The sequence below is a fragment of the Micromys minutus genome (assembly GCF_963924665.1).
Source record: "Micromys minutus genome assembly, chromosome: 21".
Taxonomy (NCBI): Eukaryota; Metazoa; Chordata; class Mammalia; order Rodentia; family Muridae; genus Micromys; species Micromys minutus.
The window spans coordinates 47,619,816-47,638,154 of NC_137956.1; the positions used below are offsets into that span (position 1 = coordinate 47,619,816).

General features: G+C 48.9%; 1 protein-coding gene across 1 annotated transcript in view; it reads left to right on the top strand.

Moving 5' to 3' along the window:
- ITGA9 (integrin subunit alpha 9) overlaps nucleotides 1-18,339 on the top strand; it is a 273,563-nt gene that overhangs the window by 52,263 nt on the left and 202,961 nt on the right. The window contains exons 9-13 of the mRNA XM_080934771.1: nucleotides 5,028-5,165; nucleotides 7,834-7,939; nucleotides 8,825-8,919; nucleotides 16,581-16,671; nucleotides 17,373-17,418. Coding sequence (XP_080790897.1) covers nucleotides 5,028-5,165; nucleotides 7,834-7,939; nucleotides 8,825-8,919; nucleotides 16,581-16,671; nucleotides 17,373-17,418 — 476 coding nt within the window. The remainder of the gene's footprint in view (nucleotides 1-5,027; nucleotides 5,166-7,833; nucleotides 7,940-8,824; nucleotides 8,920-16,580; nucleotides 16,672-17,372; nucleotides 17,419-18,339) is intronic.

Consider the following 18,339-nt stretch of genomic DNA (forward strand, 5'->3'; position numbering starts at 1 on the left):
ATGTCCAATTACAACCTCTAGGCTGTGTGCACCACAGGCTAGCCTTGAATGAGGTACAGCACAAATCACAGAGTTCCTTAAAAACACTATGAGGTGGTTTTATCGTTTTATTTGTTTGTTTGATTGTTTGATTTTGTACTCTGTCCTACCATCCTCAGATATAAATCTCTTGGGTAATGACTTTGTCCTCTTAGGATGTTGATTATAACATTACCACGCAGTCATTTATGAAGGCTGTCCTGGAGAAGGGGTTTCTGCCTGGAGCACTCTACCATGCCAGTCTCCATCCCTGCTTCCTGAAAGTTTCCGTAGTAACCCATGAGATTAAGTCAGTAGAGTGGTTCTGTGATTCATTCACTTCCTTTTCCTGGGCCTCCCATCAGCCTGTGTTTATGTATCTCAGATCAGCAGGAAGGTGGGGCTGAGTTTAGGGACTCAGCAGGATGAGGTCAAGGCCAGGAGGACTGTGGGAGGCATTAGTTGGCTCTGGGACAAAGCTTAGGATAGATGAAATGTGGGAGGCAGATGCCAGGAGGCTTTGCCCACAGTTTCCCCGAGATGAGGGCAAGCAATGACTGTTCCTTCCTGGCCCACTTCCCCTGCTTCCCGCTTCGTTCCTGCTTGGAGTTCTTGCCTCACAGCAGCCCGGAAACATTTCATGGTGCTCGACAGTGAACGGTGTTCAGGCTCCAAAACCCTCATAGGTGTTATTCTTCCCTAAGCTTGCGATTTTAGCAGCCTTAGTAGGTACACTAAGTATGTACTGATCATAACCTTTGCATAAAAAAAATGTACCCACAAACTCGCCTTTGCTTTTGGCTCTTGGAGGTGCGCTGGCCTGTGTTATTTTAACATTTCCTTTCAAACACCGAAATATTAGCATCAGAAGTTACCGTGAAAAATTTGCAAAATAACTTTTCTAAGAAAGCCTAAAGTTTGAAAAGAGACAGCCACATACTGTATATATATCTGTATCTATTTTATCTATATCTATCTATCTATCTATCTATCTATCTATCTATCTATCTATCTATCTATCTATCTATTAGAGCTCCCCACCCCTCCCCAAACCCAAAAAGGTGTGACTATCATAAAATAAATGGCTGGTGGGGTCCAGTGTGGATAATGTGTCTACACTCGACAGTGTGAGCGTTCTTTCAGGGTGGCTGAAGAATGGGAACCTGGCTCCATGATGTTTGCCGAGTGTCCTGTCATGAGTCTGGCTAGGTCTGGAGACTGGCTTCCTTGGCCAGTTGTGTCTCAGTGAGTCGCTCTGGGCAATGATGTGAAAGTGGATGCTGTAGCCTTTGAGAGCCCTTGTCTAAGCTGCCTGAGGAGCCAGTTCACTAGGTTCAAGGTAGACACAGGTCTGTTTGAATGGCCTCATGATGATAGGATGAGTCAGGTTCTTCCATGCAGAGACTGGTGGGCCAGCTCCGTCTTCCTAAGCCTCTCCTCCCCCTTCTTACTTTCGTTCTCCCTCCATTCCTTGTGTATGTGTTCATGTGGATGGATGTGCACATGTATGTACATGCATGCGTGTGTGCTGGTGTACATGTATGTATATGCATGCATATGTCTTCCTCAGTCACTCTCTACCTTATTTTTGAGAAAGGCTCTCAGTTGGGCTGGCTGGCCTGTGAGCTCCAGGGATCCACCTGTCTCTGCTTCCTCAGCACCTGGATTGTCAGACTCAGGTCCTCGGGATGCTCAGACTCAGGTCCTCAGGATGTTCAGACTCAGGTCCCCGGGATGCTCAGACTCAGGTCCTCGGGATGTTCAGACTCAGGTCCTCGGGATGCTCAGACTCAGGTCCTCGGGATGTTCAGACTCAGGTCCTCGGGATGTTCAGACTCAGGTCCCCGGGATGTTCAGACTCAGGTCCCCGGGATGCTCAGACTCAGGTCCTCAGGATGTTCAGACTCAGGTCCCCGGGATGCTCAGACTCAGGTCCCCGGGATGCTCAGACTCAGGTCCCCGGGATGCTCAGACTCAGGTCCCCGGGATGCTCAGACTCAGGTCCCCGGGATGCTCAGACTCAGGTCCTCGGGATGTTCAGACTCAGGTCCTCGGGATGTTCAGACTCAGGTCCCCGGGATGTTCAGACTCAGGTCCCCGGGATGCTCAGACTCAGGTCCCCGGGATGCTCAGACTCAGGTCCTCGGGATGTTCAGACTCAGGTCCTCGGGATGTTCAGACTCAGGTCCCCGGGATGCTCAGACTCAGGTCCTCAGGATGCTCAGACTCAGGTCCCCGGGATGTTCAGACTCAGGTCCTCGGGATGTTCAGACTCAGGTCCTCAGGATGCTCAGACTCAGGTCCTCAGGATGCTCAGACTCAGGTCCTCGGGATGCTCAGACTCAGGTCCCCGGGATGCTCAGACTCAGGTCCTCGGGATGCTCAGACTCAGGTCCTCGGGATGCTCAGACTCAGGTCCTCGGGATGTTCAGACTTGGGTCTTCATGCTCACATTGCCTGTGCCATCTGGACCCCATCTGTCTTATTCAGGGTTTCTATTCCTGCACAAACATCATGACCAAGAAGCAAGTTGGGGAGGAAAGGGTTTGTTCAGCTTACACTTCCATATCACTGTTCATCACCAAAAAAAGTCAGGACTGGATCTCAAACAGGTCAGGAGGCAGGAGCTGATGCAGAGGCCACGGAGGGATGTTACTTACTGGCTTACTTTCCCCTGGCTTGCTCAGCCTGCTTTCTTATAGAACCCAGGTCTACCAGCCCAGGGATGGCTCCACCCACAATGGGCTGGGCCCTCCCCCCTTGATCTCTAGTTGAGAAAATGCCTTAAAGCTGGATCTCATGGAGGCATTTCCTCACCTGAGGATCCTTCCTCTGTGATAACTCCAGCTTGTGTCAAGTTGACACAAAACCAGCCAGCACACCACCCTTTCTCTTTAGGGTTCTTTTCTGCAGAGCCTGCCCTGCTCTGGAGTTACCCCGACATCATAAGCCTTTCCGTTCTGTATGCACATCCTGCTTATCGCTACAAGAGATTCTCAGCTCTTTGGCTCCCCATTATCTCATAGGAAGAGGACATGACCCCCCCCCCCTCCAAAGCACTCCAGCTCTGTCCTTTTGTTCAGGGCGACATAGGCAATGGGGAGGTTCCAACTCAGAACTTCTGCTTTTTTGGTTTGGCTCCAGTTCAGTTCAAATTGTCTGGTGTCCTGGCTCCCTTTCGGGAAGAAAAAAAAAAAAAAAAAAAAAAAAAAGAAAGAAAGAAAGAAAGAAAGAAAAGAAGAAAAAAAAAAGAGGCTTATTTACCGAGTTGACACCTTACACAAAACTGAGTTGACAATAAACACAAAAGCCATTACTAAGTCTATGGTTCAGATGTGAAAACAGTCACACTTCAAGCTGATGAGGACAGTTCAGTAGCCCTGGTTCCAGAACTTGTCTTTGACATGCTCAAGTGTTACCAGTCAGTAAAATTGTCTGCATTTTAAAAACCGAAGGATTTTTGATTGAACACCCAGCCAAATAGCCTTCTGGGATTAAGCTAATCATCTCCAGTGGCTCAGCCCAAGAGAACAGCTGTAGGCTCTGGCTCTGCCCTTCTCCCCTTGCCTGGGTGTCTAAGCTGCCTTCCCAAGGCCCCCAGGGCCAGCGTTAGCTGCAGGAAGGAATTCCGAGCACTCTTGCTTCTCTCAAACTCCCTGAGGTCAGCTACCAACAAGTCTCACCAGCAAAAGAACATTCCAGGCCTTTCTATTTGAAATCGTTTATTTAAAAACAATGGTACTTTCTCTTTTCTTCTTGTTAGAAGAGGTTTCAAACCTGCAGCCCTCTTAGGGTGGGCACACCCGGGATTCCTCTATCTGGGTATCACAGAAGTATATATTAGCTTAGGATCTCTCACTTGCTAGGCAGAGCTTTCTTAATACTGTGCTATATCCTTAGCTCCCTTGTAAACATTACTTACAATTTTTCTTTTTTTATAATTTGAAACTATGTGTGCATGTGCGCGGGTGTGTGCACGTGAGTGTAGGTGATGTCATATGCCCCTGGAACTGAAGGTAAAGGGGGTTGTGAGTTCCTCAGTGTGGGTGCAGGGAACAGAACTCGGGATCTTCACAAGAGCTGTAACCACTGAGCCATCTCTCCAGCCGGTTTTACTTTTGAGGGAGGGTCCTGCTAAGAGTCCTTGTACCTTCTCAGTAGCTGGGACCACACTCCTGGGCCACCAATCGTGTAGCAATTAATTGATCTAAAAAAAGAAAAAAATAAACACATTCTCAGCATGTGGAACAGGTACTTCCAGTCAACATTTAGATCTTCTCTTGGGAATGGAAAAGCTGATGTGTTGGGAGCCAGGTCTCCTGGTGACGGTAGTTAGCCACAGCTGGGTGGGGCTGCTACCTCAGCCGGCCCCTGGGCTCCAGGTTGCTGTGGTCTCCAGTTCTCAGTGTCACGATCTAGATGCTGCCGAGGACTCAGGCACCGCCTAGCCCGTGCTTGCACACTGGAGCTGCTAGCTTTCACTTTACTTGTTCCATGCAGACAAAAGCCTGGATCTCTTGTCTTTGTGTTTGAGACAGAGGATATAAAATAAACCGGATACTGGGGCCAGGGAGTTGGCTCGATTGGTAGAGTCTTGTTGCATGTATGAGGAGGAGAGGGTGATCCTTGAGTGTTCACTCAGAATGCATGTGGTAAAGCCAAGAGGGGTGCCATGCTCCTGTGACCCCAGCGCTGCAGAGGCAGAGATGGGCATATGTACTTGCACATGTATGAACAGGCACACACATGAACACATGCACACACACACAATCGAATAAAGTAGCAGGTACTGATTACACTCTGATTCAAGAAGATCCAGTATACACAGGTCTGGTGTCCCTGTCTGTCTAATAGCCTTGAGTTTCATGTTTGTCTGTCATGTAAGCTTGTGCCCCATCCCTTACTCTGTGGAAGACACGTGCTTCCCGAGCTAGTGGGGGCTGATGAAACCAGGGCTTTGGTGTGTGAGGACAGACCCTGAACATGTTGTCATGACGACTTGGTTTCAGATGGGCTCTTACTTCGGCTCCTCCTTGTGTGCAGTCGACCTGAACATGGATGGCCTCTCTGACCTGCTCGTGGGGGCCCCCATGTTTTCTGAGGTCAGAGATGAGGGTCAGGTCACCGTCTACCTCAACCAAGGACATGTGAGTACAAAGTAGGCGATGAGGAGACGGGTGTTGGGGAGGAACAACTGTGTAGTCATGTGACATGCACCCACTGGACTCCATCAGAGGGAAAAACTGTACTGTGCCATGTTACCCAGAGGAGATGAAGGCCTGGGTCCTACGTGGAAAAGCTTAAGAATCCATTAGTTGACAACTGTATACAGTGTGACACTTCAAAGTATGGGGCCCAGGGAAGGTCTTGATGACTATTGGATGCTGTAAGGCTTCCCTGCGTTCTCTAAGTGATGTCGCTGTAATATACACATGGTTGTAAGGGTCTTTGCTTTTCAGATGAACTAAGTCAAGACTCAGAAAGGCTAGCTCACTTTGTCTCCAACCTTACGGCTTAAAAGTAATGAGGCTGGGATTTGAGCCTCAGCTAGCCGGCGCCTTTATCTTCTCTAGGCTGCACCACCTCTCGGGGAGTCTGTGCACCTTTCTAGAGAGGATAGAGGGGCTAGGGCATCTTCAAGGAATCCCAGGGAAGCAGTTGGGATTGAGCGGGAAGGTGAAGTGGACTGGGCCCCAGCTTCCAACAGGAAGGCGTGCACGGAGCCGTGAGGTAGTGGGACCTTTGCCTAGTTCAGCAAGGAGTTCATGCTGGGCACCAGCTGACAAACCAGCCAAGGGCTGTGAGCACAGTGTCCCTTATTCTGTAGAACCACAAAGCGGAGAGAGATGCAAAGATGCAAAGAAGCAGAATCTAAGTGTTCAAGCACATATCCCCCATGCCCATCTAACACCTTACCACGATGTGACAACTCTATGCACCAGAGTCTTGTTTCTAGTGAACCGTAGCCCACTTGGTTAGTAAGTATACGGCTTTATGGAGGAGTGGAGCTGATAGTAGAGTAGGAAGGTCTGAGCTTGAATGTAAACCCTGCCATATCTTTTATGCAAAGGATGAAAGGAGCTTGAAATTGACACCCCCCCCCCATTTCCTTCTCTACAAAGTAGGAAGTGCCATATGGTCTAAGCAGGATGATGTACCATATATGGGTAGATGTACATAGAAGGACTTGGGATTTCCCCCACCACACTAACAGGAAGAGTTACAGTGCTGGCCATCTGTGCCCAAGGGTTCTTGGATTTAACCAACCACAGATTGGATATACGGGGACACGCTTGGACTTTCCTTGCTGCCATTCCCTGAATGATGCAGTGTGAAGCCTATTTGCATATTATTTGCATTGTATCAGACATTGAAAGTAATCTAGACACAGTCTAAGGACAGGGAGGGCAGTCATTGGTTCTATACAAATACTACACTGCTTTATATAAGAAAACTGGACATCTACAGTTTTAGCAAGCTATGGGTCCCGACGCCTGTGCTCTCAGACACCAAGGGACAACCAGTTTTGTGTTTGAGGTGGGGTCTCACTGATTCAGTAAATCAAATCATCACGTTATGTTTTTTTTTTTTCAAGCTGTGATTTCTGTTTATAGTAGTAGACGAATAGTCACAACACAAGACAGACCATGGTGCGGTGGATTGTGGGTAGGTGCAGTGAATTGTGGGTAGATGGTAGGTCCAAAGTGACTGCACACCAGGCAGGTTCAAAGATTCCTAAGCCTGAAGATGTTGGGTGTTGGGGACCACGGGCACTCTTGAGTGACTTCTGCTACCACATGTACCCTTTACCCCTCTTAGTGTTTGCCCAGAAATCTCAAAGCTGAGCCATATGTGATATACCCCTCACCCCAGAGTACTGGGTATAGAAACAGGACCCTCTGACAAGGTTACCAAGGCTTGCCCTGTGCAAAGCAACCTAGGGGACTTGTAGTAAAAGGCACAAGAGAGGGGACAGTAGAAAAATGTGTACTTCTTTGGCTACCAGAGTCTAAGGTTCCTACCCCTCATGTCTCTACCAAAAGCTCGAGCCAGAAGGTGGAGAGAGGAATTTAGATTTCTCCAAGGCCAACTCAGAGGGAGACAGGAGACATCTTTATCTCAAGCTGACATCCTGGGGCGGGAGGCTCGAGGTTGCAAAGACACCAGTTCTGTGAGGCACTGGGCAGGGCACTGATGTACTGCAGAGGTCTTTCCTCTCAGAGCCTGTCTCCTCTCTTCCCGAACTTGACCTCGGACCTTGGTCATGGGACAGGGAAGGTGGCTTAAGAGGTCTGGTAGAGAATTGTGCAAGGGAATAGAGGTCACAGTCTCTTGCTCTGCTACACCTTAAAAGTCTTAGGTCAGATGTTGTGGCTCATGCCTTTAATCCTAGGATTCAAAAGACAGAGGCCAGAGGATCTCCGAGTTTGAGGCTAGCGTGGTCCACACAAAGACTAGCCAGAGTGACACAGTGAGACCTTGCCTCAGATTTTGGGGTTAGGCTATGAAGAGAGCTGAGAAGAAAGACACCATAGGCACAAAGAGAGGGTAGGCTGGCCTGTCTGAATTAGAGGTTCAGTCACTGGTCCACCAGCTATTACCTTTCTACTATAATGTATCTCGGGCTATTCCAAACTCTCATTGTATAGGTGAAAGGCCTTGTTTGGCTATGAGGACAGATATTTGGGTTCCTGTGGTTCTGCCCAGCTGTTTCCTGCCCACACCTGTGCCCTGAGAGTGGTGTTCTCAGCACCGAGTTGTTAATTGTCCTTTTTTTGCCCTCTCCTCCTTTCCCCACTCTATCCTGTTTCCCAGGGAGTCCTCGAGGAACAGCTGACCCTGACCGGAGATGCCGCCTACAACGCACACTTTGGGGAGAGCATCGCCAACCTGGGTGATCTCGACGATGACGGGTTTCCAGGTGGGTGGGTAGGGCCTCTTGGGCAGCAGCTTGTCACACTCTAACTTTGTCCCTTGTTTGTGACTGGCTCCTGTATGTTCCACTCTATACCTGAAGGCACAGCGGCTCTTAGAGATGAACTGGCCACCGAATGCCCCTTTTGTGTGATCCACTGTTTGGTCCTCTCTGTGCTGTGTGCCTGAATGGTCTCTGGGGCTGGTCCACAGGCTTCTCCCCATCATAAAATGTTCAACTCTGCATCTGGGATATTCTGTCATGCTGTTGGGGAAGTGAATACAGAGAGAATTAGATATCTGCTTTCCTGATAATGGCAGCCTGGTCAAGTATGTTGGGTGGTGTACATACCTAACGCCCTTGCTTCTCGGACAGTGGTCCCTCCACAGGCTATAGGCAAGGATGTGGTTTGCTGAGGCTACGTGCCCTTCCGTTCTTCACACCATTGGCCACAAGTGGCTTCATCCAGTGAGAGGGCTATCACCTTGGAGTTATGGGGATACACACCTGCCACCCTTGGTGTCACAGGAGCAGACATGTGACTTATTAGAAGCCAAGGGTGGAAAGGAAGGATGAGTTTAGATGCTCACCACCACCTGCAGAACAAAGACAGACAAAGGATGGGTCCTCTCCATTTGTGATTCTTTTATGGGTTGCTTCAGGGATCTCCCCTCAGAGGATGAGGAGAGACACTTTTCCTGGAAATAAACTCTCCTCGGCCTTTGTAAATTTCCACCTTTTAAGTGTTAGGAGACCCCGTTTGCCCAGTTTAACCTCTGAATAGTGAATAGTGGGGAAGTTGTGAAGAGATGGAATCCAGACATGGCCGGAATGGGGAAAGCCGCGCTGGAGTCACCTCACAGGGCATTTCTAACAGCTGTCTCCCCCCAGATGTGGCTGTCGGGGCACCTAAGGAGGATGACTTTGCTGGCGCAGTGTATATCTATCATGGTGATGCCAATGGGATTGTCCCCCAGTACTCAATGGTGAGTGGTGGGAGGGGCCACGATGATTCTGTGTGCGTGTGTACTCACATGTATGTGTGGGTATGAACATGTGTGAGTGTGTGCATATGTATGTGCTGTATGGGCATACGTGTGTGCATGTGTGTGCATAAGAGACAGAGAGAGAGAAAGAGAGAGAAAAAGAGGGAGAGAGGGAGGGGGAGGGACCGAGGGAGGGGGAGAGACAGAAGGAAGGGGAGAGAGGAAGGGGGAGGGAGAGAGGGAGGAGGAGGAAGAAGGAGAGGGAGAGGGAGAGAGAGAGAGATGTTTCACTGTACACTGTGCTATGGGAATGTGGAATTTGGATTTCTTTCATATTTTTCACTAGTGAGAGGAACAAGCAGTTAATTGATAATTGATAGGCTTATTGAATCCAGAAAACTTGTTATAGACTCCCCAGTTTACCCAACTCAAGAATACATCTCACATTCATAAGAGAATATCTGAGTTGCCTCTTTCAAATATTTTGTTATTTTTAATTGTGTATGTGTGTATGTATACATACGTACACCCCCACCCCCACACGAGTGCAATGCCTGCAGAGGTCAGAAGAGGGCGCTGATCCTCTGGAACTGGAGTTGCCTGTAGTTTTGAGAAGATGCAAGTACTGGAACCCAGACCTTGGTCCTCTGCAGTGCCTAACTGCTGACCTCTCTCCAGCTTCTAGAATTAGAGCTACTTATTTTTACATCTCTCTCTCTCTCTCTCTCTCTCTCTCTCTCTCTCTCTCTCTCTCTCTGTCTGTCTCTCTGTGTGTGTGTGTGTGTGGTTGTGATGTATGACTATACTCTTGTGCTTGTGGAGGTCAGAGGACAGCCTGTGGGAGATGGTTTTGCTCCACATAGTGAGCTCCAGGGATTGAACTCAGGGCAGTGAAGCTTTGGGGCAAGCACCTTTACCTGCTGAACCACTCTTGGATCCCCAGAGATTCTTATTTAAAAAGAGAAATTCAGCCTCCTCTGTTGCTGACATCTTTGTATGAAGCCAGTGGGACTTAATTTGTTTGGAATATTTAACTATTTTTGGAGTGTTGTGCGTAGCTCAGACTGGTGTCAAACCTACAAGGTAGCTGAGGGTGTCCTTCAATTTCTGAGTCTCCTGCCTTTACCCACAAAGTAGTAAGATTACTGTGTGTGCCACAAAACTCCCTTTTACACGGTGCTAGTAATGGAAGCCAGAGCTTTGTTTATGCTAGGCAAGTGTTCTAGCACCCGAGCCGAATCCCCAGGCCTCTGAGGAACATATTTTAAGATATAATCTAGGGACACAGGATCCACAGAGGGTCTGAAAGTTGTCAAACTTGGCATCCAAACCAGAGCTTATCAAAGCCCCGGTTTCACATCCCGGACTTGGGAACGTGGAAGTGGCCAGTTCTCTATTTTCGCCTTGCCAGCATAGTGCTCAATCTTGCTGACGGCATCAAGCCGGGCCCATGGGAAAAAGGAAGTCATGTTCTCAACAGAAACATGGTCAGGATATGTGTGGTGTGTGTACAGTGGCTTGTGTCTTTCTCCCAGCGGGTCAGTGACAGAAAAGAACACGCAGTAAGAACTCTGCAGTCAGTTGGCGGGGTGCTTTCGAGCATGCACGAGGCACCGGGTTCCATGATCAGCACCCCACAAACCACACAGTGGTGTCACGTGACTGAAATCCCAGCACTCGGGAGGCAGAAGCAGGAAGATCAGCAGTTTAAGGTTTTCCTCAGCAAGTTTGAGGCAAGCGGGGACTATAAACTAATAATCATTAGTAAACTAAAAACAAAACCCCCCTTTAAATCAGCAAATATTTGTAATCGAACACTTGTGCTGTCGGTACCTCCCCTGGTCATACTTGGTACATATAGATTTGTATTTTTATGGTTGAGCTATCTCTCCAGTCTGAAGTTTTTTTGTTTTTTTGTTTTTTTTTTTTAATTTAGCTTTGTACTGATTTTTTGTGAATTTCCTATTTTTCATCTGGGTCCCACTCATCTTCCCCTCCCTGTGCTCTTGTAACCGTCCCACCAAAACAAACCGAGAAGTCCTGTTGTCGAAGCTGTTGTGTGTCACAGTGTGGTTCCACAGCACTGTTTGCCCACACAGCCTCACCTGCAAATGTTCACTGCGGTGAGTCACTGGGCTGGTTAAGCCTCTGGCTTCTGCTACAGATCGATATAGATCCTCACCAGGACTTCTCTTGGATCTTCTGTTGTTGCCCTGTGTCCTGGAGATCCTGCAGCTTTGGATCTGCAAAACTGGCCCCTTCCCATGCTGCAGCAGTTCAGAGATGGGGTAGATGTCGGGGTGGACCAACCCAAAGCCCCGAGTCTGGGCTTCGGTGGTATCAGAGTCTTTCAGCCCACCAGCTGTCCCATACCCACACCACCAGAGCCAGTTCTCCGGTGCTCACACCCTTGGGCTGGCTCACCGGAAACTCCTAGAACTCGGGTTCACTCTACTGTGCTTCCTGGGTGAGGTGCTGAGCCCACCCCCACCCCCACCGAGCTACAGCTGGCAAGGGGAAGGGCTATCTCTCCTGCTCATATGCCTTTGGGGACAGCTCTCCATGATGGCCAGGAGAGAGGTGTGGCTAGCAGCATGGCCCCAGGTGGCAGCCCAGACCAGGGAATATCTACCTGGCCTTTGGTGGTAACAGAGCCCTGCTACTGCAGGGCCATGGACCCAGACATGGTCCTAGTGGCAGCACAGGCCAGGACCCCACCATGGTCTTAGGTGGCAGTGCCGGCCACTTACATGGGACAGTTCCTCACTACCCCGTGGTCTCCTGCTTTGCTTTCTTCATTGTGCCCACAGCCCTCTGCTTCTCTTCCGTCTCCCCCCCACTGATCTTAGTGGGCCCCAGGCCTCTGGGTGTCTGGGGTTGTCTCAGAAGTAGAGTGGCACCAGGCAGGGGTTGTCTGGGACTTGCTGTGCCCTCCTGGGCAGTGTAAGCCAAGGTTTCTATTTTAGGAAGCATATGTAAATGGGGCTACAATCTCTTTCACTTCTGTCTGTCTGTCCGTCTGCCTATCTATCTATCTATCATCTATCAGTGTGTCTACATGTATAAATGTGTGTGTGCACATGTGGGTTATGTGTAATGTTATGTGTTTGGAGCATGTACACATGTGTGATACACACAAACAGAGGAGGGTGTTGGATGCCCCTGATCTATTGTTCTCTCCTTCCTTCCCTTGAGACACTACAGTTAGGCTGGTACTTTCTGAGGTCCAGTCATCTTCCTGTCCCTGTCCCGGTGAGGGCTCATGTGGCATGCCTGGCTTTCTATGTGGCCACTGAGAATTGAACTTGGGTCCTCATGTGTTGCAGGAAATGTTCTTACCCATAGAGCTTTGTCTCCCCAGCCCTGGAGACAAAATGGCCACATGTCTGACAGTCCTTGCGGCAGATCTAGAAGGCAGGCGCTTGCTAACTACTGGGAAGTTAGGCTCTTTCTCTCTCCCAACACCTGCTTAGTCAGTTCTTGCCCTCAGCTGAGGAAAAGATCCTTAGGGAGGTTCACGGAGAAGAGGAGGAGCGATTGCCAGAGAGCCTGTCATGTCTCCACCTGAATCCTCATAACAGCGGTGTGAGCGATCCACTTATTAACCATTGGCTTTCTGACAGCCCCGCCGAGGGTATTGAATTTGCCCGGGAGTAACCACCTTCCTCAACTTCGTTTTGGGAAAAGGCCCGCCCAAGGAAGTTCCGTGGGAAAATCCACAGCTATGAAGACTTGTGTTGCTTCTAAGTACACAAGCTGCCTGGGGCATCCATCCACACAGACTGCTCTTTTGTCACTCGATACAAGTAACCATGGAAACAACAAACCTTAGGTGACTCCGCCAGGTTTGGGTCAGGGATGCTCTGTCCCGTGATGTCATCTAAGGAGCCCATCCTCAGGTGGAGATGAGGGGTGTGGAGTGAAGGGAAAGGGTCATTCTCCACACATCCTCCTGGAAGCTTGGGGCTGGACCTTGGAAGCTAATCACACAGAGGGGCCACCTGCAGGAGCCTCTGCCTCCCTGCTGGCGCGGCTCTCCAGTGTTTTGTTTGGTTGCTGGGTGGAATCCTTGCAGAAAGCTGCAGAGCACATTTGTGGTCAGTGTGGAGCTTCTAGTAGGAAGCCGAGATTGGCAGCTGGAAACGGTGCCTTTGTCAGCGCGCGCCCTGGCTCGCCTAGCCTTCACAGAGAGAAGCGGTTTCGGCTCTTTAAATAAAAGGGTGGGGGAGAGAACGAGAAAGAAGAGAGCCTGCTATGGTCTCGCTTTGCTAAGCTTGCTAATATGTATATGATAAGGCCAATGATTTAAAAGGAGAGGGGGGAAACCAATCCATTAATGACAGGTTCTTCCGGGCCTGGATCCTGGACAGAGAGGGCATTGTGTTTAAGAACTGGAGGAAGAAATAAGACATGAACCTAGGCAACCGGATCGCTTTTCTCTGGCCCCCAACTCCTACTATTACTGCAGGAGAAATTGTGAGATCAGAGCCTGGACTCCTCCCACGTTCCTAACTCACGCCGCCTCCTCGAGGTTACCATGAAAAGTGTTGATTTTAAGATCCTTAGATGCCTTTCTCAATCCAAGAGCCTCCAGGCATGTTGAGTCGGCCCCTGTGATCTTTCCCTTGCCCTAACAGACGCTGCATATAAACCTGGTCAAGCGGAGGTTTCCCACAGTTCCTGGTTTCCATTTACAGTTATTAGCACCGCGCAGACTTATCTTCCCTGCTTTACGGCATAATGGCCCGCAGATGTCAGTGGATAACTTAAGCCGGCCTCGCCACCCCCAAATGGACCACCCCTCACTCTCCCCCACTCCCAGTCACAGTATACCCAAGCAACGAGAACCCACAGCAAGCTGCTCCCAGTGTTTTTGGCCTCCAGAGGCGAGTTGTGCAGCTTTGACGTGTGGGTTTTACTCAGACACACATTTGTTTAGACAGAGCCACGTGTGATGTGCGGCTGATCCCGTTGGCAAGCAGCGTGTCTGCAGTGCTGCCTACAGGCTCTGAGCTGTCCTTTGATGCTCAAACATTTCCTGTCGGATGCCTTAACAGAGGACCGCAAGTCTTAGATCATCTCTGGGACAGTTCCTTGTAGCTATCGGCTGCTGAGGGCAGGGCATATCCTATCTCTTCAGCAGAGTCAGTAGACACGCCCCAGCCTCACCAGGGCTTCCCCACAGTATGACTCAGTAAGCACAGAGAAAGAAAGGCAGAGTGAGCCCCTGTTTGTCTGTGAACTTGGTTCTGTTGTGGGTTTCACTACAGGATAGTTTGCTTCAAGTGTCAGCCTGATACAAATCTACGGTCACCAGGGAAGAGAGAAACTCAGCTAAAGAGTTGCCTCCATTAGATTAGCCTACAGGCAGGTATTTTTCTAAGTTACTAGGTAATGTAGGAAGGGCCAGCCCACTGTGGGCAGGGCCATCCCTAGTAGGTGGGCCTGGTCTAAGAAAGCTAGCAAACCAGAGCAGCGAGCTGATAAACACTGATCCCCCATGGTTTCCTTTCTCAGACATGGATTATAATCGTAAATGGAAGTAAACCCTTTCCTTGCCAAGCTGCTTTTGGTCATTTTTTTTTTTTTTTTTTTTTTAAATTACGGAGACAAAGAGCCAACGAAGGACAGAAGAAAGGGCAGAACTGACCAGATCTCAGAAAATGAGACTTTCTGGCTCAAGAAGTTTGGTGTCTTTGAAAGGAATCATACTGCAGAAATGGGGATAGATAGCTTCCGTGGGAGGAGGGCTGGTGGTGTGACAGGTATTCTTTTGTTAAAAGTATCTTTTTATGTTTTCCATTATGTGAGTTGTGTACGTCTGCGTGGGGGCTTGTGACGTGAATGCAGTCACTGGGGAGGCAGAACAGGGTGCTGGATCACCCTGAACTGAAATCGCAGGAAGTTACATCCAGATGTGGTGCTGGAAACCAAACTCAGAGCCTCGGGAGAAACACTGCGCTCTAACCATTGGGCAACCTCTCCAGCCCTGTATTCTTTATTAAAATGTGTGTGTGTGTGCATGTGGACATGTGGGTATGAAACTAGAGGACAATTTTAGACGTCATTCTCAGCTACAGCGTCCACAACCTTTGACTCGGGGTCCTTAATAGACCTGGAGTCCACTAGGGAGGAGGACACCCCTTTCCCTGGTTCTCAGGTTCATGTGCTTGCAAGTCAAATGCTTGACTAGGTGCCCCAGACCCAACAAATATTCCTCAACGAAGCTGTGCGTCCCGGTGAAATTAATGGCGTATAAAATGTGACATGGTCACGGAGTTGTCAATGTGTCACGTGAGTTGAAACACCCTTCAGGAGAAGTGGCCGACCTCCCTCCCTGTACTTTTTAAAAGGCTCATCCCCCGTGCACTTCTAGATTTACCAGGTCAAACTGTCGAGTTATTTCTGTGAAGTTAGGAGTCTGTAGACCTCCTGGCTGGCTGGCTAGAGGGAAAGTTAGCACATGGATGTCTTTCCAGCTGGATACGTTAGTGACCTGTCCATCTTAGGGGAGGAAATACAGGCGTTAGTACCTGAATAACAGATAGGAGGGAAGGATGCTTCCAGCATCTCAACCAGTTGTGCCTGGGTCAGGCAAAGGAGACATAAAAGGGGAGGGAGATGGCTCGGCCAATGAAGTGCTTGTGACTTTACACTTGCCGGCCTTGTGATCTCAGCACCAGTGATGCACGGTCAGTAGGATCACTGGGCATGTGGGTCAGTCAGACTAGACCAGTTGGAAAGTTTCACACCTTCGAGAGATGCTGCCTTAAAAAAACAAGGAGCAAACAAAAATAATAGAAACCACCTGAGGTTGTCCCCTAACCTACACATACACATACGTACACACATATACACACACACACACACATGCACACACACATACACACACATGCACACACAGATACATACACACATACACTCATACATATACACACATACATATACACACATACTCACACATGCACACACACACATACACACACACTCATATACACACAAATATACACACATACACACATGCACGCACATACATTCATACATATACACACACATGCACACACACATACACACATACATACACACATACACACACATACACCCATACATATACACACACATACACACATACACACACATGCACACACATATACACACATACATACACACATACATACACAAATGCACACACATACACACACACATGGAAAATAAACCCAGCCTTTATTTGTCTTGAACCATACATGAACCAGCAAGATAGCTCCGTAGGTACGAACATTTGCTGCCAATCCTGACAACCTACGGTTAATTCCCGGGTCCCATGCGGTGAAGGAGAGACCCGGTTCTTTCAGGCCATCATCCACCCTCCACATGTGTACTGCAGCCTAAGCATGCCATGTACACAAATACATACATGTAAAAAATGTCTTTAAAATCAAGTGTTGGCACCAAACCCAGGCAAAAATTTAAATGACGACATGTGGCCAAGGCAAGCAGGAATCAGGAAGTGTGTGATCTTCAAGTACCTACTCCAGACTCTCTGGCCAAGTTCTACCTTTCTTTGAACAACTTCAGTCCCGGCGCCCTGAGGAAGCTGGGTTCCAACAGTCCCAGCCCCTAACTGCCCTCCTGTGACTCCATGTTTCTATTGTCTGTTTCAGAAGCTGTCTGGGAGGAAGATAAGCCCGGCCCTGCGGATGTTTGGGCAGTCCATATCAGGGGGCATTGATATGGATGGAAATGGATATCCTGGTAAGCCCTGTTTCTCAAAACCACACAAAATCCAGATAGGTGTGAGATAAGATAGGTTTTCACTTTAGTTAACAGTCGCTCTCACGACAGAACCGGAGTTTTCCCTGATGGCTTCGGCTATGATAAGAAACTCCTTGACACAAAGTCTTGCTAGGAAAACCCAAATTCTTGGCAAAGATCTGCTTAGAAATCACTAAAACGTTATCCACCATACAGATTACAGTAAACTATATATTCCAATGAAGTCATATCTGCTGTTGCTCAATGATTAAAGCCTAATCATTGCTCAATGATATGTTTATATATCTAATAGTATCTGCTAGCAGCTACAGAAAAACATACGCAAACAAGACAAAGTTAATTTTCATGATGGGTAGTCTAAAATAGCCGACATCTTATCATCTGAGTGTATAACTGAGAGAAACGTTATCAACGAGTTCTATTCTAAAAATTAGGTCTTCAAAATCTACTGTGTATTTAACACACCCAGTTCCATTTCCAGGCCTCTGTACCCGCATGTAGTTGGCTGTCACTTAAGACAATGTGGCTGTAATTTTCACAAAGTCATTAGGAAGCCAGACAGCAGCAGTAGGGAAGACTCCCTGACCACAAGGCCGGGCCTCTGTCCCTGTGGCGCCTTGCCAAAGGGCAGCTGGGGCTGGTTTCCACAAGGTTCTGAGTCTGTGAATTCTTGTTCTCAGATGTCACCATCGGAGCCTTCCTGTCCGACAGCGTGGTTCTCCTCAGGTGAGGTGTCTGGCTCTGGCTCTGAAGGGACGGGACATGTTCATGTGTAACAGCTGGAGCTTTGGGGAGGACTGGGAAAGAGCCCATCCGTTGGCTTTTTGCTTTTCTCTTACTCTTTGCAGGCTGAAGGTTCTGCACACACAGGATTGCTACCTTTATTCTCCCAGTCCCAGTCTTTACCTCAGAGTTCCAGAGTGGGGGCCTTGACTAGCTTATAGGGAGCTGAGAGCTTTCTGGGACATCTTGACAGGGTTTCGGGTGACCCAAACCCTAATCCAAGGGTTGTTTGCCTTTGGCCATGACCATCCCTGCCCCCCTTGCCGACATTCTATATAAACATTCTTGTTTCCTACAAACACCAGACACTCAAAGCTCTGGGAAACCCTGTGAAGCCTAGGATTTTATCTTTATGACCAGGGTCATCACTCGGTCCTCAATCTCAGGGACGAGGAGCCTCCTGCCTGGTCACTGGCTCTGCAGAGGCGACGGGCATGAGCTTAGGCCCAGGGCTTGCTAAAGCCCAGTGAGCACCATTGCGACCCGTGCACAGCCTTAAGTATTTCAGCCCGCGTGAGTCAGAGGAAGCAGGATTTTACTTTGGAGTGGGAGCCAAGAGTTTCGTTACTAACTCGATGGTAGAATGTCCCAAAATAAACCGATATGGTCCCACACCTGGAAAGGATCCAGAGCCACGAAACCCTCTACTATAGATGCTTTGAGTTCACCTTTGCCTTTTCCCAGCGTCCCCAGAGAGACATGCTACCACCAGAAAGAACCAGCTGACCGCTAGGCAACCCTGAGCTTTGTGTTGTCAAAGTGCCAGAATAGCCTTGAATTCGGGTGTGACTTGGAGGGCAGGCGGCATGAGTTCAAGCCCTGCCTCTGCCTTCCTAGGTGGAACTTCTTGGGCAAGCCCTTTGA